Source organism: Zonotrichia albicollis, chromosome 4 (assembly GCF_047830755.1).
Source record: "Zonotrichia albicollis isolate bZonAlb1 chromosome 4, bZonAlb1.hap1, whole genome shotgun sequence".
NCBI lineage: Eukaryota > Metazoa > Chordata > Aves > Passeriformes > Passerellidae > Zonotrichia > Zonotrichia albicollis.
Window position 1 is genome coordinate 36,314,180 of NC_133822.1, and position 22,130 is coordinate 36,336,309.

At 39.5% G+C, this 22,130-nt stretch overlaps 1 protein-coding gene across 16 annotated transcripts in view; it reads right to left on the bottom strand.

The window, feature by feature from the left end:
* Positions 1 to 22,130, bottom strand: part of ATF7IP (activating transcription factor 7 interacting protein) — an 84,529-nt gene that overhangs the window by 18,857 nt on the left and 43,542 nt on the right. For 11 of the 16 annotated variants that reach the window (XM_074539473.1, XM_074539475.1, XM_074539471.1 and 8 more), the window contains 7 exons: positions 21,303 to 21,440; positions 13,316 to 13,381; positions 12,708 to 12,781; positions 12,128 to 12,216; positions 10,185 to 10,823; positions 8,576 to 8,643; positions 1,907 to 7,216 (listed from right to left, as the gene is read on the bottom strand). In XM_074539473.1, coding sequence (XP_074395574.1) covers positions 5,687 to 7,216; positions 8,576 to 8,643; positions 10,185 to 10,823; positions 12,128 to 12,216; positions 12,708 to 12,781; positions 13,316 to 13,381; positions 21,303 to 21,440 — 2,604 coding nt within the window. In that variant the 3' untranslated portion in view covers positions 1,907 to 5,686. Of the gene's footprint in view, positions 1 to 1,906; positions 7,217 to 8,575; positions 8,644 to 10,184; positions 10,824 to 12,127; positions 12,217 to 12,707; positions 12,782 to 13,315; positions 13,382 to 21,302; positions 21,441 to 22,130 lie in introns of those variants that run through there. The other 5 variants (XM_014268228.3, XM_014268227.3, XM_074539482.1 and 2 more) reach the window with 4 other exon arrangements.

Genomic DNA, 22,130 nt, shown 5'->3' on the forward strand with positions numbered 1-22,130 from the left:
CACAGACTGTTTCAGTGTCAAATTTATAACTCCTCAACCGTTATTTTTTCCAGTGCAGTGACTCCCACAAAATTGAAGTAATTATTCCAGCCTTCCAAAGATGTCGTGATAATCTACTCAACCAGGTACCAAACACATTTGTCATCTCTTACCAAGATAAAAGGAGAATGATAATGTAATAAAGGAAGCAGTTTACCAAGATCAAAGTTTACACAAACAAAATTTCATAGTGCTGCAATACATGTTTTGATGGTGGGGTTGCATATTTGTGTAATGCTCAAAAATACTTTTAACAGACACTTTATGTGTTGCACTCACACGACTGCTCCATTCCCCTTACCCTTAACTGGTACTGTGCTAACTTCCCACCAAACAAGAACAATACAAACATGGAAAAAAATCAATAACCAGTTATATTAACCCCTATGTATTATATACCCTCTCATTTCTTTGGTGCAAAGGGCAGATACTGGCCATCTGATTGAACAGTAAATATATTTATAATACTTTTCAGATTAGTTTTCTGCAGCTTTTAAAAGCTATTATTTATGCATGGAGTAATGGTATAATCAGTGAGATTGTTTTAATATCTCTCCCAAGTTTTCTGGCCTCAAATGACAAATCTGAGCCTACAATATACAAGTATATTTATTAATTAAAAACTGCTCTCAGTAGTTGGGAGTAGTTTAAGTAACACAGATAACAGTTGCAAGGAAAGACAATCACTTTAAAAGTCACATGAGAACGGATTCACTTTAACTGTGCTCCTTAAAACAGCCATCCAATTCAGCTACATGATGTTCTGCTACCAACTTTATAATTTAGTTTTCTAATTGGTCTCAGGGAAAGGTTCCACCTCACAGAGAGAGCTAGTGGCATTTTAAACAGCCCGAACATAACCCCACGGTCAGAGACAAAAGTCAAGCAGCCCATTTGACATCTATAACTGTATATGTTTATTTTGAATGATAAAACCATGAAATGCAAGGTAACATATTCATCAATAATGCTTCAACAACATAGAATTAACAGCTGCTTATAAACTGTACGCTGACATATCAACTTTGTTCACATTATTTCTAAGAGACACTCACAAAGTTTGTTACACATTGCAGAGTAATGTGATAGGAGGTATAAATATACTTTATTAATGTTTTACGAGATGAATTTCCAATAGCCAGCAAGACAGCTTAAATTAAACTGTAGCTCAACCAAAGAAATCAAGGTGTGTCAGAAACAATGGGAAATGGGTAGGACACTTGTGGACTTTTATTTAATAAACTAATAGTAGCTGTAAAGTGAAATGCACAGATGAAATTTAGACTAAAAAACAGGCTTACTCCTTAAGAAAATAAATTGCACATGAAGTAGGAACAGGAAAAAAAAGCCTCTTCACCTGACCTGGTGTTTTAATAAATATAATGCAAACTATTCTTGAAGATTGACTTATGCCAGACATTTTGAACCCTGTTAAGATTTGTTCACTGTTACTTTAAGTTACAGTGTAATAAAACTGCTTTCATAGATTCTCTCAGTAAACCATAGCTATATTTATATATTATATATAATAAATATAAATCCTGTATCTATAATCGGGATTTGTACTAAAATATTTTTAAACCATTCTAAAGATTTGCTATATAATTAAAAATGCCTCTGCCTCTATAACAATAACATTTGTCCCAATACAGTAAAAGTGCTTGTCATGCCTTCAGAAATGCAGCTCAAGAACCCGAGGCACTGGAATGGCCATGGATAAAATGACTGGGACCAAATAACAACCCTTAAATTTGTGTGTACACAGGAAAAAGCTGAAGATGAAAGACTAATACAAGTAGTAAGACATCCCCTTCCACATCCCTGCAGCCACTCCTTTTGGAGCAAGAAGCAGAGAGAAAGGCTGAAAAGAAGAAAACAGTAACACAGCAAAATCATACATCCAAGCTGCATATGGAAAACTTTAGCAACTACTGAAAAGCAGTTCAGTTCAGGATAACCAGAGGTACTAGACTAAAACCACAACAAACCCAAGAACAAATTCCATTTCAAAGCATCCTTTCAATGCCTTCAGGTATTCGACACTGCACAGTCGAGCACTTCACATGGTACAGAGAAGGTGCATATAAACAAGGAAAATTTAACATACTTTAAGATACCATGCCAACTTCATATAAACAAGAAGTAATTCAAGTACCCCTTAAAGTACCAGCTGAGATTTCCAAACTTAACAGGAAAGTACAGGGAAAACAAGTCCTGTATTCATAACACTACTACCAAAGCTGAATTATGACAATGAGATGCAAAACTAAATTTATGGAAGCATTATGTAAGGAACCAGTTACTCTTCACTGTTTTCAGGGTCATCTCCATCAAAGAAAATGGAATTTAATCAATAACATAGCAGTCACTATTAATGTAGTTGACTTAGACTAAGCGCTGGGGGTTTGTTGTTGTTGTTTGGGTTTTTGGTGGGTTTTTTATTTGTTTGTTGGGATTTTTTTGGTTAGGGGTTTTTGGTTGGTTTTGCTTTTAAGGGATTTTTTTGCAACTGAAATGAAACTATCTTATTTTAGGAGAAGATCTAATTAGAAAACTCAAGAAACATAGACGGTAAACTTCTTCCGAAGAATACTTCTTACATTCGGATTTTTAAAATTAATTTTAAACGATGACTGGCGATTTTGCATAAAATTTGCAGCCAAAGTATAAATCTAAATTTAGACAACAAACTATATTTAACCTGGTGGTTCACCAAGAGGTTCACTTATAGCAGAAAAATAATGGGAAAAAACCCAACACTTGTTACCCTGCTATTCTGAGGTTCTCTGCTGATACTGCTACTGAGGAGTACAATAAGGTCCATTTTGATAGAATTTGTTATGTTCACACAGCATAACCTGTACTGCCATGAACAGCATTGACTTGAAACTTGACTCCCTGCTCCCTGTACTCACAACCAAAACTGACTTCACAAAAGCTGCAAAATATGCATTTGGTTCATTTTTTCTAGAAATAAAATACATGTAGGAAAGATTTATTTAACACTTTAGGTGGGAGGGGAAAGAGGAGAAAGATTTTTTCAGTTCTGGAAAGTTAGAAAGATGTTCTACTAATTAGAAATCAAAATTTACCAGAAAGCTTAGTAAATAATGATGCCAGGTCTTGTGAAGCAATAATACTTCCAGTCCATATGAGGAATACTTTCTTACTAAAAAACAAAAAATAAAAAAATTCTTCCATACAAAACCCCAGAAGGTAGTAAGAGGACACTGTATAATTGGTGCTAATAGAACTAGAATTTAACAAATGAGAATCCAAAAATACCCAATTATAAGCCAACAGAACGGAAGTCAAGTTAGAAGCCAAATGATAATCAAAAAGAATGAGAGACATGCCAAGACTGGCCTAGAGTCCCTTTTTCTATTTTAGTCACCAACTAGATTTGTGTTGGAGAATGAAGCCATCAGCAATTTGCTGTTGCACTAGTCATCCAGATGCAGTAAGAACCAGAGCAGGGTATGTGGTCAGTATGAGCAGAGTATGCAGCAAGAGGGAACACAGAATCATCTGGCAACATACTTCTCTTGTTGCTGGAGGATAAATGTTCAGCGCCAATATACTGCAAGAAGCAACTACCTGAGACAAAGATGGTAACTTTTTTCTGGGAGAGGACAGTAATACATACCCATCCTGGTGGAAGTTTAGATTCAATTTAGAGATTAATTTTGCCAGTTTTGCCGAGTTATTAATTCCATGAATCTCCAAAATTTCAAAATCTGTGTTACCCTAAAATATCCTTGAAGAAGTTACTGCACAGTTCTCCTATATTTTGAGAACTGTTTGCCCTTTGTTTTTTCACTTTTTCTTCTTGCCATTAGAAAGGATCACTTTCTTGACCATCTCTAATTGATTTATTTTAGGCTTGACAAAATGACCCATGCTTCTTTCCTCTAGTCATTTATGTAATGAATTAGCACTCCTACTAAGGAAGCAGGACTGTGTAGAAGTAATTTCTATATTAACAACTACATCTGATCAACTATCTCAACCATAGATGAGTTTAAGATCACTAAAGAACTTTTAGAACCTTTTAACTGTTATCATGATCCATTAGAAAATGGAGCACTGTGTTGGTCTTACACTCTGGGAAATTGATGCAGTAAGTATGAAGAATTGACACAAGGTCACAAAAGTAAATATTATCAGCCAAGATAAAAACTCCAACATTCAGGCATCAAGTCCTCTGCACAGACTATAACAGTGTCTGTATTGACTATACACTATAACTGAGTGATAAATCTCATTCAAAATTTGAAAGCCTATCCCAGCAAGGAAGTTCTCCACAGAATTAAGAGTTTACCACGGTCAATTTGTCATTTCAGCTCTGACTTTTCCCTATTTTGTCCACTGCTGAGCAAAATCAACACTTCGAGTGAAGTCCTTAGTATGATAAACCATGTGAAGTGCCTCTGTGTACACGCATTTAAAAAGGAAAACACAATTTTTATTTCATTGTTAATATATGGAAAGCAGTTTTAAATGCTACGCTGTTTCTTCTTCCAAAGAGGACCAACCATAATGTGTAATTCTATAACCAGTTTTCTATTTTTATTTACTGGAAGATCTCTTGTCAGAATCTATGATGAAAATTATTCACATCCACTATGCTGAGAATTTCTAACCTGTGAAAATCTACAGTAAAGATAATGACAGGACCAGTTTACCGACCTGAAGAAGTTAAAACCAAAAATATCTGGCCAGGGTTCAGTGAGGAAGAACAAGGTGTACTTCTTGTGAATTATATATTCTGGCAAAGACTAGAGTGCAAAGATGATGTGACGAAGGGGGTTGGTGAGAAGAGATACAAAAAAAAAGACCCTCTCACAAGTTAGGCACAGAGACAACACAAACACTAATTACCTGGCATTTAAGCAAGAAATTGTTTTCAGCTCTTTTGAGAATGTTTTCCCCATTTCATGCACAACCAAAGAGATCCCAATTTTAATACTACACCTATCAGTAATGCCTTTGGAGAACAGAATGACTGGAATCTTAAGCCAAAAATATTAAATACGAAAGACCTCCAATGCAAATCTGCAGCTCACAGAGAAAATCAATTTAGAAGAAGGTTTAAAAAAAAAAGGAAACAAAGGCACAGTCCTCTGGTAGGTCTGATAAGAATTTGAACAGAGGCTGACAGTGGTCAAGCAATTCCAGGTGTTTTCATGCATATGTATATATTTGTAGAGCATCTGTATCTATTTCATTCAGCTTCTACTTTCTTGGTGCTCTTCAGTAATCAAGTATTTGATTTGTAAGATGCTACATTAGTGCCAGCAGTCACAAAAGAGTACGATAAATAACACTCTTCACAAAATATAAAAGCCACACTCTTAGTGAAGAAAGCATATCCTCAGCTAAGTGGAAATCAATATCTCCCTTTAATGTTTTTTAAATAACTCTGCTCAGCCACTTGGAAGAGTCCCAGCTGCCACAAAAAGTCATACAAACTCCAAGCCCTCCACAGTTTAAATTTCTGCTCCATAGCTGACATCTTGAGTGTGAACAGGATACCTCTTGCTGAATTAGGCCATAAGGAATTTCCTTCATAGACCAAATAAAAAACCAAATCTGATAATTTTTCCATTTTAGCAATTCATCTGAAATCAGTTCTATTACAGAAGCATCAAGTTGTAGGTTCTTGTTTTATCACGCGCTTTATAAAGACAGGTTTGCTACAACAGCCTTGAAGGGGACCAGCAGTTAGGTTCCCACTGGTCACGCTCTTGGGGAGAAACACCTTGGATGAACTGCGGTTCAACAGGACCGGGCTTTTGTAATTCAGAGCTGGGCGTCCCTCAGGGACTAAAGCCACAGAGTTAGTGCCAGGTGGCACCACTGATTTTGCAGGGAATAAACTTTTGTTTTGTTCTAGAACAGTACGTTTCACAGAGGAGGTGGATGCACCAGATACAGATTCTTTTCTCTCTTCATTTGGGATCTTGCTATATCGACAACTGGGGGCATTCTTTTCCATGATATCTGACCAGGCCCTGTAGCGAACCTCTGCAGATCCCCAGTAGTGCCTAATAGCAGACTCGGAGCGATGGCCTGTCACTGCCATTATTTCCCTAGGCCCCAGCCCTGCTTCACACAGTAGCTGGATGGTGGTAGTTCGGAGAGAATGATTGGTGTACCGCTGAGAGAGCCTGGCTGCCACACTTATCCTGGGCATCATGGTACCCAGGTAGTTCACACCCATTGGTTCTCTTTTGTACCAGACAGGCTGTTCTTGCATTTGCTCTGACGTTAGCTTTAGAGGGTGCAGGTAAAAGGCAGGGGGCTCTGGAGGCAACTTGGACAAATAAAGTTCCAAGGAAAATACAGGACAGTTTGGGTCCCCAGGCATATCATACATTTTACCCATTTTATGAGGATCTTCTCCATTTTTGCCTTTGCCAGGGTATCTAAACATAGCGTATCGACGCCCATTCTTGTCCATCTTAACCACAAATGCATCTGGAGCCAGATCTCTCAGAATTTCCCTCCCTCGCTTGGCAAAATGCAACTGCAAATCAAACCACACCTTGTTGACGAGTGCCAGGGGACTGTGCAAACCCAGCACACCAGATTGCTTAATCTTACGCAAGTCCTCGGCAGCAATAGGAGGATGGTGGTGAGTCTCATCCTTCCCCTGCATGCGCAGCATCTTCAGCACACTCACAAACACCATGTTTGCACTGGCAAACTCTTTGTCCTTCATTAAGCAAATCTGACAATTGTAAGGCGGCATTTTGAGATGCCGGTTTAAGCCGGCACGCATTGACTTGTAGCTTGCCACACTGTAGGTATTTCCATCGTGATTTCTTATTGTGTAATAAAACTCTCTTAAGATATCATTGAGTTCACTCACTGGGACCAATTCAAAGCTAGGATCCTTGCCATTTTTGGCCAGCCACTGTTTTAATAGGTTAGCTGCCCAGCCAGTCTGCTTGTGGGTGTTTTTGATGCTCTTAGCATCCTCTTCCTCTTCCTCCAAGCCAAAGAGAACATCCTCAGGGAAGTTAAAATTCATCTGTGTTGCTTGTACTGCTTCTTTATTTTCTGATGGAGTCTCTTCCTGTTTCAACTGCTTTTCGAAACAATTGATCAAAGTTGTACCATCAAATATGCCACGGGTATTCGGCACACAGCGAACTACTTTATGATCTGAGAGCTGCGAAGTGTGGAGTAATATATAATATTTTGGATTTTACCTAACAAAAAGCAGGTGGCATTAACTGGGTTTTTCAAATGGACGGCATGTCAATTCCATACCTCACTAGCCAATTAAAATGCATCAGGTTCTTCTTTTTTAACCATGGCATTACACAAGCTTTACCTGATTTCACAGAAAGCAAACCTAGAACATACACTACACAACAGAAGACTGAAAACCAGAAGACATCCTCTGTCTTATATTTCCCTCCTTCCAGCTCATCTTCCACTGCTAAATACCATTATCATCCACAATCCGTTTTTCCAAATTTTTTCCACGTTTCAGGCTCTAACTGAAGAAAAATTCCAAAATATGCATCTCATACTGAAAATTAAACCTTAAAACTGTACTACTGTCATCCATTATGGTACTGGATTTCCTATGTATCAAGTACTGACAAGGGTTTTGAATAGCTATAATCCACAGGTATCTTTGAAAAATGAAGTTCCAAACAACCATTCTTTATCTTAATTGAAAGATAAGAGTGAGGCATAGTTTATACTCTAAAATACTGACTACCTTTGCCAGACTACTTTCAGCAGGTGAAAACCAGAATATTGTCCAGTATATTTTCTTCTTGCTTTGAAATACAATTTAGATTAACTGTACCTTGAGACACTAATGAATTTGGAAATGCTGTCTAGAAGCAATTAATTTTATTCCTCTTAATAACATGACTTCTAATTAATAGGAAGAGTTAAGTATGAGGTGCTTTTTGAAACATCTATCGACAGAAAAAATTATTTATGAAGAATTTTAAATAGCTTAATTTCAAACTTTAAATTTCAAAGCAATTCCAACAAATTTTAGAGAAGGAATCCAGAAGTACTGCAAGCTATCCTTTATGAAGTAGCTATTCCTGAAGAAGGTTTCTTTTCCTTTTTTTTTCTCCCATGATATATGGCAAACAAACATTAAAATTCCAATTTTAACTTCTGGATTAGTGTAGGAATGAGAGCAGTGCGATAATTTATAAAATATTTGTATCTATATAAGTTCAAGCCATTCAGACAAAGATTGGGCAGTCTTTTCTTTGTATGCTAGCTCTGTTTCAGCAGACAACTTTTAGTCTGCTCCTGATTTACCAACTCGTCTACCTACAGAAATCCCATCAGAACACTTCTGAAAAAATTATCAGAAGCTCATGCTGTAAGTAACAGTGAATCAAAAGAAGAAGAATATAAACTGAGAGAAACTAGAAAGGAAACTAGAAAGGATGGCACAAAAGAAACTAAAATTGTGCAATTATAATAAATAAAGATAATCTCCTGTGGATTGTAACTTTAGAATTTTATATAGAAACAATCAACAGCCTACCTGTGTTGTTCCCTCAGCAGGTCGCTTGTTTGATGAAGTATCTGTTGGTGGCCTGCTTGTCTGGTTTTCTGAGGGGGTCAAAAAATTGTTCATTTGCAGTATCTACTCAGTACTACTTATTGCTACACACTAGCCATATTTGAAGGCAATATTCAAAACTGTTTGACATGAAACATTCAATATGTGACATATTTTACATTTAGCCCCAGTTTTCAATTATAAGTAGTCAAGTTTGATTGACGTGTTCCTTTTCTTGTAAGTTTGACAGTATATTAAAAGTATTTTATGAGCAATTTCCTTGCCTGAGCACAAAGTAGAACTCCAATCTCTCCCCCCCCTGTATGCATATTGATAAGCTATTCAACTAAAAATTAATACAATTGTTAAATATTTCTGTACAAAAAAAGACCTGACTGAAAAAAGGATGCTTAAAGAGACTGCAAAATATATAACTGAGGCAGGGAGACTGAGTATCTTTAGTAGCTCAGCCAACATTAAACTAGCAATTTAAGAAGCTGCTTTAATATTTGATGCAAATATATAAATTCAAAGTCGGCTCTCATTCCTTTTCATTTTAATTAGAGCTCATCAGCAACAGTGCTGGCCTAAATCAGCATTTCAGTTCTGGTGAGAAAACTACTAGGGTACAAAGCAAATCTATGGAAACTGCATAAAATGAGACATTCTTTGGACACATGGGTCCTCCCTTTTTTCACTGTATCTCATCAGCCACAACCCTTTTTATGTTGTCTTAAATCACATCTTTTTGCTTTAGAGCTAAGAGTCAATATAAAACATAAATGTCTAACTCTACAGAGCACATATTTTAGCATAAGTAACTTATGCCAAATAAGTTAGCATAACTTAGAAATGAAACTAGTTCTGATGTCAAGTTTTGCTTAAGATCCTTCTAGCTTATATTGTGCCAATGAGGCTACAACTCCAACACTTATAAATCCTGAAATCCCACCTATTAAAAAAAATCCAAAATCCCACCGATTATAAAAAAAAATTAAGGTACATAAAATCAGAAATGCAGACAACCATCAGGGCAGGACCAAAGACAGAAAAAGTATTTTAAAATAATCAAGCTAATTATTGTTATCTGAACATTTACTGTATTTAGAGACTTTATTTAAATACTGTAAATGCATTCCTTTGGAACTAGGTTCATATTCAATTGCTTTTTTCTACCAATTTGTTTTCTTTTAGGTGTTGTTAAAATTAAGTTACAATTATACTTTCCTTTCACAGTATGCCTTTACTTACAAAGGTAGTTCATATTATTCTGAGAGGCTGTGTTAAAATTAAATACCAAGCTCTTAATGACAGGAGTTTCTTACTTCATGCTAGGAATTATATAAATCAAACTAAATAAAACAAAGCTTACAAAGCCACACCGCTGACTTCAAGAGGAGTTTACTTTCAACAATGTCTGAAACAGATCTGTCAGAGATTATTTTGATCTTGAAAATTTCAACAGAAATGCAACCTAGAAGAACTATCGCTATAAGACACCTTAAGAAACAATTTCCCACAGAGTGCAGTTTTATGTTTCCCTGTGACCACTATCTTCCTCTGCCAGTGCCAACATTCAAGCACAACTTACCAATCTTGGGTGCTGCAATGGGGGGTGGTTCAGTAGGAGCTGTACTATTAAATGCAGAGAGAGGAAGCTTCATCTGTAGGGGCGCTCGACTGGCAGTCGCATTATAAAGTCCTGGAGTACCCACTGCAGGCAAAGAAGTCCTTGTGGTCTGGGCAACAGGATGTGAAGTAGGAACAGCCTGTACTGCCAACGTTGTGCCTATTGACCCAGCACTGGCTGCAGAGTTCCTCAGAATACCAGGACTGGGCACAAGTGGGATGTTATTTGGTTTAGTTGTGTTAGTTGATGCCAAAGACACTGTCGTTTTGGTAAGACTACCAACTGTAGACGAGTTTTGTACAGATATGAATTCAACGTTGCCTGAGGGCTGGTTAGAGACCAAAGTCCCTGTGTGGCCTTGCAGAAGCTGAGTCTGGGATGACACTGCCACAGGTACATGCAGGATTACAGGCAAAGACTGCAACGAGACAGACACTGACTGAGTGCTGCCAGTGGGCACTGTGTTAGTGCCTACCACTGTAGCCGTGTTAGCTGTGGGAAGCACTGCTGTTGTCAAAGAGCTGGTGGAGGACACTGGAGTCTGAAGCTTAGGAAGTCCACTGACAACTGCTGGAGAAGCAGCAAGACTGGAAGCAGGCACTACACATAAAAAATAAATAAAAAAAATAAGTATTTGAATCAAGTGGGAAGTTCCACTGAAACACAACAAATGGAAACAATTTATGATGAGGGCAGTGAGTCACTGGAACTGGCTGTCCACAGCGACTGGGAACACCCTATCATTGTAAGTGTTCAGCGTTAGGCTGGACAGCGCTTTGAGCAACTTGATCTTGTGAAAAATGGCCTGGCCCATGGTGGGAAGGCTGGACTAGATGACCTTTAAAGGTCCTTTTCAACCCAAATACTTCTATGATTCTATGAAAAAAGTGGTGTACAATTACTTCTTTTTGCAAATAAAGGCTATAGGTGTTATTTTTCTGTTGTACACTCTCCTGTTCAATGGCCTGGTTAAAGATACAGTCAGTACTGAATTTCTGTTTATAAGAAATATCAGGAAAAAAGATATATAAAGAATTATGACACAGGCTTGAAGAAAGCTCCAAGATTTAACTGCTGAAACCATAAAATACAGCATTTTAAGCACCCATTACGGAAACAGCAGAGCAACTGGTGCTTCACAAAACACAAGAAAAGAAAAACTATTTCAGTTATGACTAGCTTGTCTTGTATAGGTAGAACGTTGTATCCAGAAGGCTCTACCAAAACCAAGTATTAATGTGTCAGAGAAGATACTGACTTTAATGCAACAAAATTTCAGGATTAATTCTAAAGATCAGGAGCAAAACACACTACTGAAAGCCAGTACATACAAACTGTAAGATAATCCTGTGGGAAAGATTCAGCATTCGATATTAAACTATTTTAACAACCAAGGACCGCAAACTATAATGAATAAATTAATGGTGAGTTTGAGTCTTTATTCTCTATAAAATTTTAATCTAGAAATTCCAGTTTTCAACATGACTCCTTTAAGAAATGCGCTTTATAATTGCTGTTTAGTTTCCAATTCAATTTCTATAGTCATTAGGTAGAGAGAAGGGTATCATCAGCATCCTATTATGACCAAGTACAATAAGGGGCCTGAGACAAGTCTCAGTTCTTGACAGCCAATTTTGCTGCCATACCCAGCATGCAGTCTACTGAAGCATCTAATTTACCACAAGCTCTGCTCGGCCAACTCAACACCTTTTTTTCCATACCTGGTAAGCACACTAAACAAATATAAACAGGGAATGCACTAGACAACTAAAAATAATGATTTTTTTTTTTAGGTCAGAAAAACGGAGTAAAATCAGTTTTGCTTGGTTTGGTTAGTTACTTCTTTAATGGAAAGCAATAGAACTTTTAAGAAGTGTGTTTATAGTCCATAGGGAGTTTCTTACCTGGATTCGCAGGGGCTTGAAAAGTTGCTGGTGTGCTCTCTCCTACATTCCTCTTTGACTCCAGCATCTGCCTTACTGTGCCAGCATTTCTAAGGAACAAAGTTGGAGTTGGCATTTCTCTCAAAAAGCCACGTAAGGTATATTTATGAACAGTACAATGGTGAAAAAAACCTTAATTTTACAGCCATTCTCTTCTTTGAGATTTACTTTTTCAAAACTCACTTTTGCTTCTCAGGCAAATTAACTTAAGCTATTTCCCAACTAAAAAGAAGTACGGAATTATTTATAAATTTTCAAGTCCTTGCACTATATGAATTTTCCTGTTCTTGAAATTAAACTTCCACTATTATCTGTAAGTTTTAAACACTGAAACTGATGCTAAATACCATCTAGATTTAACCAAGAATGGGTTCAATTCTGTCAATTTATGACTTCTGTAAAAACAAATCAGATTTTACAAGTGAAGAGCAATGAAGGAAAAGGAAAAAACACTTTAATTAAAAAAAAAAGGAAGTACAGAGAGTATCTGAAGTGCCCTATTGTGCATTTTAACACAGTCCCAGTGATGTGCTTTGCTTACCGACACGTGGCATTGTTTACATTTGCAGGGTCAGGTGCTGCTTTCCCTGGAGATACAGGTGCATTTGCCACATTCTACACAGAATGAGAGAGAGGCCATAACAGAACAACTCTAAGGCAACTTGCAAACTTATATTTTCATTCTATTTAATATCCATTCACTGCTATGTGAGTGATTCATTTTCTGAAGTCAACATTGCAGGAGAATTTGACATGTTTTACAACTACACAAAATCTCCTTGGTCCTACTGTCTCCTTCTCCTATATTCTGTCTTCTTCCCCCTCTCCTCTCTCAGAATCCCACAGTAGTGGGATGCACTTTTATTTACATGGTACTCTTCATACTGAAGTAAATTTCATTCAGTTATATACAGTTTAAGGTGTTTTCACACTAAAAACAGCTAAAGAAGCTTCTGTATAATTCAGAATTACGTAACAGATGTTAAGATTTCTTTAACCAAACCAGACAAACCCAATTGTTAATATCATTGAATAAACAAGTCTTTCTTGAATAAACATCTTTCTGCTTATAAATTTTCTTTGTTTTCCAACACAAGGACTAGGATAAGTCAGGAAAAAACCCCAGAACCCAAAAAATCTAGTTCTTACTTCCTGTCTCTTCTTCAAGTCCTCCTTGGCTGCTCCAACCCGCTTTGTCAATCTTGCAATTTTAGCCTAAACAGGAAGAAGACGAAAACAAACAAAACCATAAATCCCAAGAACCATCAAAAGAGATTTTATAAACTAAGAGATATATAACTAAGACATAGTTAAGTCAAATGTTATTTTCATATCAGGGAAATTATTCTTCCTTGAAATGCAGTACAACTATGTTATTTTCAACTATATTATAGCAGAAAGACAAATGTATGCATCACAGTCAAGGTATCTTAGAGAAAGGTTTAATTATTTTCCTTCCTAGTCACAACTGCACAAACTGAATCCATCTGGCATGTTCACACAAAACTACATACATGAAAGCCTTATATGATGTTATTCTTTTGACATTTTAGCTGATAGCTAAAGACACTGGTAAACAAGTATATTGAAAGCATCTTAGAAAGAACTTAAGAAATCAACACAAAATGTCTGTGGCAATAAGAGGAAAGAGTTGTATAGTGGGAAGTGATCTGGCAAACTCCATGTTTCTTGTCATAAAAAAGTAGAATGGCGTTATTGTTTGAATTTGTTATGAGATAAGCTTTTAATTCTCCTGTCAGTTCAAAATTCTTTTTTGTGATGTTCTTCACGTCACCACTATGTACATATTTTCTATAAATAATGCAGGAAAGCATACTGCATTCAACACTAGCTATGTGCCTCCTTGCTAGAACATAAACTATTTACACTCTGGGGAAACATGTGATGTAGAATGTTCCAAGTCCAGCACTACTGTCCTCTCCTTTCTGCATGTTCCCATTTTTAAGTAACTTTCCAGCTTCATAAAGACCTTAGATATTTTCATACTTGGAATTTTTTCAAAATGCCTAAATGGAACAGAAGAGTGGAAAAGCAGTCTGCTAACAGCTAATGAATCAATTTGCCACATAGAAGATACCCTTTGGAGTTTCTGTATGATTAACTGGTTGCTTCCCTCCTTCTGAGCAGGAAAGTAGTTTTAGAACTCAAAAGGAACATTAGTATTTGCAGTTCCCCCCACCACCTCCTCCTCCTGCAGAGTCAGAATGGTTTCCCAACTGCTGGCAACTCTAGGAACCTTACTACTAAACTGTGGTGTCCCCCCCAACCCAATCCGGTCCCTGCTGCTCCACGGCTACCCCTCACCCAACAGTGCTAACTTCGGGCCAGTCACTGAAAACGGTGAAAAATGCTTCTAAATGAAAGAAAAGGAATTCACGGGTAGCATATCCCTCACAGTGTTCCTCAGACAATGAGAGCTCTTCTGATGAATCTGATTTTGATGCGATTAATATAGACCCATGGGCTCTTATTAAGATAGAAGCTACAAAGTCTGGGAACTGGGACCTAGCACAGAAAATCACAGCCTTTCCGGTCGAGTACAGGCAAGGAAGGAATGGTGGGGAATCTAATATCAAGGCATGGAAACCAATTTCTAATAAGGAAATGGTAAAATTGAGAAATATAACCAAGGAACATGGACGTAGTTCACATATCTTTAGAAATTTCCTAGAAGCCATGTTCTCTGCATGTCTTGCTTCCTCACGATGTAAAAAATATTTCACAATGCCTTCTGTCACCGGCAGAATATTTGTTATGGGTTAGGCATTGGAAGAAACACTTAAAAACGTTATCAGATTCATATACTGCCAATGCTACTAAGACCAACTTCACAGTAGAACAATTGGCCGGTGAAGGAGACTTTCAAAAGCCAGCAGAACAAATGGAAACTCTGAATAAAGAAGCATTGCAGGATGTAGCAATCGCAGCAAAAACCTCCTTGCTTCTTATGCAGGATGAGTCAATGCCAACAATGCATTTTTCTACTATAAAACAAGGCATTGAAAAAAGCTTTATAAAATTTGTGGACAGACTTAGAGACGCTTTGGAGAAACAAATAGAGAGTACTGAGGCAAGAAAGGAACTCTTATGTAAGCTTGCTTTCAGCAACTCAAATGAGAAATGTAAGGCCATTTTGAGGTCTTTACCCGTGGATACAGACCCCACTATAGAGCAAATGCTAGAATGCTGTACACATCACATGTCCACTGAAAATACAGTGGCCCAAGTAGTTGCTAAGGGTATTGCTGAAGGAGTTTCTGGTGCACATGCAGTCATAACTTCTAAAGAACAAGCTAAATGCTATCACTGTGGAGAGCTAGGACATATATAAAGGACTGCCCGGAGAGAACACCCCCCCGATACCATCAGAATTATCATCAAAGATCCCAACATCAGCAACGCTATCAATCGCGTCCTTTAACTCCTTGAGGCACCCGTTCGACCTTCGGGCGCAGAATACAAATCAAAGGCCACCAAGACCCAATCAGGCACAAACCCAGGCTGATCCAGACCCAAAGGAGAAGCCCCAACCCATGGGACAACCCAGAGAGGTACCCGCCGGCAACTGCTAACTGCTTTGTCCATTGACTTTAATGATAAGAATGTTCATCATGTTCCTACAGGAAAATATGGACCTAAAGGGAGTCCTTCACACATTTTAATTACAGGTGATTCTGTTAATACTCCGAAGGAAATCTTCGTTGTTCCGGAAGTGCTGACAGTGCAGCCAGGACAAGAGATCCTTGTGCAGGTATACTGCATAGACTTACCATTTTTTCTTTCTAAGGGAACTCCAACAGCACAAGCATTTTTACTCCCAAAGAATCACAGGGAACAGATTCCTCTCAACCCTACAGCTATGTGGGCACAAGTCATGGGACCATCCAAGCCTACCATCGAGTGCGGCCTCTCCCACAAAGGAGAGAAGACCCACCTGCCAGGGATGCTGGACACTGGTGCAGATGTGACCATCATCGCCCGTTCAGATTGGCCAGCACACTGGGATCTACAACCTGTTGCAGGCATGATTTCCGGGATTGGTGGAACAGCAGTATCCATGAGGAGCAAGAACAACATCCTGGTTGAAGGGCCAGAAGGCAAGTTGGCAACCATCCGTCCATTTGTGGTAAGGGCCCCCATCACCCTTTGGGGACGAGACGTTTTATCCCAGTGGGGTGCTTCCCTACGTGTTCCCATTCAGGATTTCTGACTGGGGCCACTGAGTTGAGCGCACTGCCAGAAATACCCTGTCTCACCTGGAAAAGCCACAAGCCAATCTGGACCAAGCAGAGGCCCCTAAAGAAAGCCAAGCTGCGCGCCCTAAACGCCCTCGTGGAAGAACAGCTCAAAAAAGGCCACATAGTGGAGTCCGACAGCCCTTGGAACTCTCCAGTCTTCGTTCTACCAAAGCCAGGTACAAACAAGTGGAGGCTTCTCCACGGACCTTCGCAGAATCAACGAAGTCATCGAGGACATGGGCCCTCTTCAGCCTGGCCTGCCCTCTCCATCGATGCTGCCTAGAGACTGGACACTTGCTATCATAGACATTAAGGACTGTTTCTTCAGCATACCACTACACCCTGAGGATGCTCCACGATTTGCTTTTTCCGTTCCCTCTATTAACAAGGAAGCTCCGCTCAAAAGATATCATTGGCGTTATCTTCCTCAGGGATTAAAAAACTCGCCGACTACCTGCCAGTGGTACGTGTCTCACATCCTGTCTCCCATTCGGAAATCATTTCCAGACGCCATGACATTCTGGTGTGTGCTTCAGACAAAGCTTACTTGGACAAAACAATCAAAAAGACTATTGAAGCCATTGAAAAGGCAGGAATGGAAATTCGTGAGGACAAAATTCAGTACACCAAGCCATGGACTTACCTTGGAGTCCAGATCTGGGAAAGAACTATCCTACCTCAGCAGATCATCATCAACGGTGACCCAAAAACCCTCAGGGACTTACACAGCCTGTGTGGATCCATCAACTGGGTACGTCCACTGCTAGGAATTACATCAGAGGACCTTGCTCCCTTGTTCAATCTTCTTCGTGGACCCAAGGAACTGGACTCTCCCTGCACTCTCACAGAGGAAGCCAGAGGTGCCATCGTCAAAGTCCAGGAAGCCCTGTCTTCACGCAAAGCCCATCGCTACGAGCCTAGTCTGCCTTTCCAGTTCATCATCCTGGGAAAAGCACCCAGATTCCATGGACTGATCTTCCAATGGGACCCTCAGCTGCGAGATCCTTTGTTGATACTGGAATGGGTTTTTACAAGTAACCAGCCCACAAAGACACTTACCACCTACCAGGAGATTATAGCACACTTAATAAAAAAGGCTAGGACTCACCTTTGCTCCCTTTCAGGTTGTGATTTTGAATGCATATATTTGCCAATAACCCTTAAAGACTTTGAGGATTTGATCAAGACCAATGCAAGTCCACAGTTTGCTCTGGACAGTTAAAACGGGTCAAACTTCATCAGACATCCCAGAACACAAGCTTTTCAACCAGAATGAAACTTTCCATTTGATTCTAAAATGAATCCAAAGTAGAAATCCTCTCAAGGCTCTAACTCTATTTACAGATGGCTCAGGGTCATCCCACAAGTCGGTGATTACTTGGAGAGACCCCCAAACACAAGAATGGCAATCTGACATACAGACAGTAGAAGGATCGCCACAGATTGCAGAATTAGCAGCTGTCGTCAGAACCTTTGAAAAATTTAAAAACGAGCCTTTCAATCTGGTCACAGATTCAGTTTATGTTGTGGGAATAGCTATGAGAGCAGAACATGCTCTTCTCAAAGAGGTCTCTAACCCAAAGTTATACCAATTGCTCTCTAAATTAATACAATTGATATCCCACAGAAAGCAACCTTATCACATAATGCATGTGAAGTCTCACACGGACCTCCCAGGTGTTGTTGCAGAAGGCAACAGGAAAGCAGATGCATTAGCTATGGCGGCAGAAACTGCTAATGTTCCTAACATCTTTGCTCAGGCAAAGCTGTCACACGTGTTCTTTCATCAAAATGTACCTGCCCTTATGAGAATGTTTAAGCTCTCAAAGGATCAGGCAAAAGCTATCGTGGCTACCTGTCTGAACTGTCAAAACTACCAGATACCATCAATGGGTACAGGAGTCAATCCCCGAGGTCTGAGTAGCTGTCAGCTGTGGCAGACAGATGTAACTCACTATGCACCTTTTGGAAGGTCAAAGTACGTGCATGTTTCGGTCGATACGTTCTCAGGAGCAGTGTTTGCATCATCACATGCAGGAGAAAAGACCATGCACACAATAAAACACTTTCTCCTCGCTTTTGCCACCCTGGGTGTACCAAAGGAGATTAAAACAGATAATGGGCCAGCCTATACCTCCCACAAGTTGAAGGAGTTCTTCAATGAATGGGGCATAGCACACAAGATGGGCATACCTGTAAACCCCACAGGACAATCCATCATGGAAAGGACACATCAAACCCTCAAAAGAGTCCTTGAGCAACAGAACAGGGACACCAAAATCACATCTCCAGTGGAGACTTTGCAAGGCTCTCTATGTCATCAACTTCCTGAACTGCACAGTGTCAGAGCCTGACCCACCAATACTTCGCCACTTTGCAAATACTACACAAGCAAAGCTCACGGAGAAACCACCTGTGCTCGTGAAAGACCCTGAAACACACCAAATTTCAGGGCCTCATCAGTTGATTACCTGGGGAAGAGGTTATGCATGAGTGCTACTACCATCAGGTCCAAGGTGGTACCCAGGAAAATACGTAAAACCATACTTAGGCACAGCGAACACTACTACAGACGAGGACAAGAACTCTCCTGAGGCAAACACAAGACCACCTCAAAACCAAACCAGCCTAGCCTGGAGACGAAGGCGTCGCCGAACACCCACAAACACAAGAACAGACCGCCCCGTTACAAGGCAGCAGACAAAACAGAAAGTTAAATAACAGTCTGCTGTAATAGGCCAGAGATAGCCTTAACACAAAAGTGTTCTCTGAATTATGTGTTATTACACTGTGTGTTGTATTGTAAAAAGCCTTATTATTCCCTTTCCCTAACCTTAAAACCTCATAACCTTCTACCCGCTCCTCCTCCTGTAGTGCAGCTTAGAAATTAAAAGAAAAAGGGGGGTGAGGAGGGGAACACAGAAAAGAACAAGGCAGAAATCCCTCTCATCATAAAGATAACAAATTGTGCTTATATTCCCTATCAGAAGCCCTAATCCTGCCCAAAGATGAAAAATATCTTCGTCGGTGCTGTCCTCACCGCTGCCTGGATGCTCTACACCATACTGTGTGCCTTCGGCTGGATTAGCCCTCAGCCCAGCCATAATGTTTGGGTAACCTTAGCAAAAACATTAAAACAAGACAACATGTGCTTGTCTATGGGAAGCATAGATAATCCACTTTCTACATGTCTAGTAGGAATCCCCTTTATAGCAGACGATTGGCCTGTCCAGAACTCAGAGGTTCTCCGCACCACAGGTAAGAGACCCAATGGGGCTGATACTTGGGATGAGTGGACAAAAATTCTGCCAGATGCTCAAGAGGAACTCCAAGAATTGGATCTATTGGGATCCTCCAAGGCCACATATTGTGTCAAATTTTACTTTAGGCGTCCGAAAAATGATTGGCCAGAAATTGACCAACACAAAAACACATATTGAAAAGATGTATCACCAGTTAACAAAGCCTATAACCCTCATGATTGGTGCAATTACACAGTTCATGTAATTTCTGTGTCCTCTCTCCATCCCAAAGTATTACCCAAGGGAATGTTTCTCATCTGTGGTGATAGAGTATGGGCAGGGATCCCCTCCCGACTCCAGGGAGGTCCCTGTACTCTGGGAAAACTTTCTATCCTTACTCCAAACATCACCCTGTTACATAATTGGAAAAAAGAAAGAGAATCAAAACGTGAAAAAAGGTCCTACACTGAATTCGATGAAAATTGTGATCCGAGATTATACAATTGGAACAGACCAAAAAAGATTGCTGTCTCTCTGTTTTTACCCTGGGTAGCTGCAGCTAAAGCCCTCGGTGAAATCAATCATCTTGGGTGCTGGCTCAGTAAACAAGCTAATGCCCCATCAGCAGCCTTAAGTGATCTCTTAAAGGAAGAAGAAACCACAAGACAAGCTTCACTCCAAAACCGAGCAGCAATCAACTTCCTGCTGCTTGCCCACGGACATGGATGTGAGGACTTCGAAGGAATGTGCTGCTTCAACCTCTCTTTGTGTTCGGAGTCCATCCATGCGAACATCCAGAAACTGAAAGATCTCGTGAAGGACTTGAAAATAGAAAGAATCCCAGATTGGGTCAATGAACTTTTTGGGCAATGGGGACTAACAGGATGGGCTGCATCTTTAGTTAAGGGATTGTTGTTGATTCTCCTTGTAATTTTTACGGTGTTAGCTATGTTCTTGTGTCTTGTTCACTGTTTCAAAAGAACTCTTACGAATGCATTTTTTGTAAAAACAGAAAGTGGAGTTGTAGTAAACCCCTCAGGTTTAGCCAGGGCCCCTTGGAGAATAGAATGCTGACACAGCGGCAAAGAAGTTTCCTGTCTCCAGGGACATCTGCCTTGTACCTTATCCCTATAGCCATGTAAGGCAATATGTTGTTAACCCTACTATTGGTCACTTATGGTCACTCTAACACCTTTGCCATTGGTCAGGATTGGATCCGGGCCAAGGGTATAAAAGTAGCATACTGTACCCCTACTAACTCGGAAGAAGAAGAGCTGAGAGCCTTCACGGACCCTCCAATAAAGCCATACTCGTGGAACAGCCAGCGTCTTCTGCTTCTCCTCTCTCTACCGTCTGCTGGAGCCTTAGGCCAAGGGAAAAGCTACCTAGCAAGCAAAGCTGAAATCATAAGAGCTGCCTAATCACTAAGAGCTGAATATTCCCTGCTTGCTAGGGCTGTCCCACGGCCTTGGTCTGAGAGCGAGCTGGCTTCTGGCACCCAGTCCCCTTGGGGACTGAGCTCTGGAGCTGTAACAGCTTGCATAGGATAAGAGCAAGCAAGGCCCATTTATTAAACGTTGAGGAAGTTATTTTTGCATTTGACCTTAGTATGGAGCTGAACACACAAACACTCACCTGCATTTCAGTAAGCACAGTTTTATGCCTTTTGTTGCATTCTACTTTCTCCATTCGGGTTTTCAAGTCTGCCAGAGTCTTGTCAAATACCGCACACTGTAAAGCGGTAAGTTTTTCTTCTAACAGTCTCTGGATAATCTGCAAAATTGTTATATAAAAAATACAACAATGCAATCCCGAACTTTGGGGGACCACCTATAAAAATATTCTCAACTCTTATTAAATATCTTGCTATAAACAGAACAATGACAACTGTTGTATCCTGTCAATCAAATAAATCTACAGTCAGCAATAAGCGAGTGGTTGCACAGCTAAGTTTTGACATAATTTTGGAAAATACAAATGGTTTTCCATTAATTCAACAAATTAATTTCCTTGCAGTATAATAAGGGTATAAAATATTACTATATATAAAAAGAACCTTAACAACAGAAGGTATTCTTTTAAAGTGCAATTAACTTGTGCTTACACAAGTTATTTGTTCTTCTTCCTTTTCTGTTTTTGAGAGGGACATTCAAAGAACAGAAACTTAAGGGGCATTCAAAGAACAGAAACTTAAGACATTCAACAAAAACTTTTTTCTGAGATATATTTTCTCCCAGCAAAAATTCAGTGTTGCCTTTCTTGCAGAAGCTAAAAACGTAGGAAGACTGGTTTTCACAAAGTTTACTTGACAGAAGTTATTATTTAATGTTCTTCTCCCATCTATACCTACTGCACTGTAAAAAGTTTTCACAGGAAATAAGAATAAATAAGCCACTAATGTGGTTCAGTTTTTGCCATCCTAAATTAATGAAGTTACAACACATGCTAGCTAAGGAACAAACA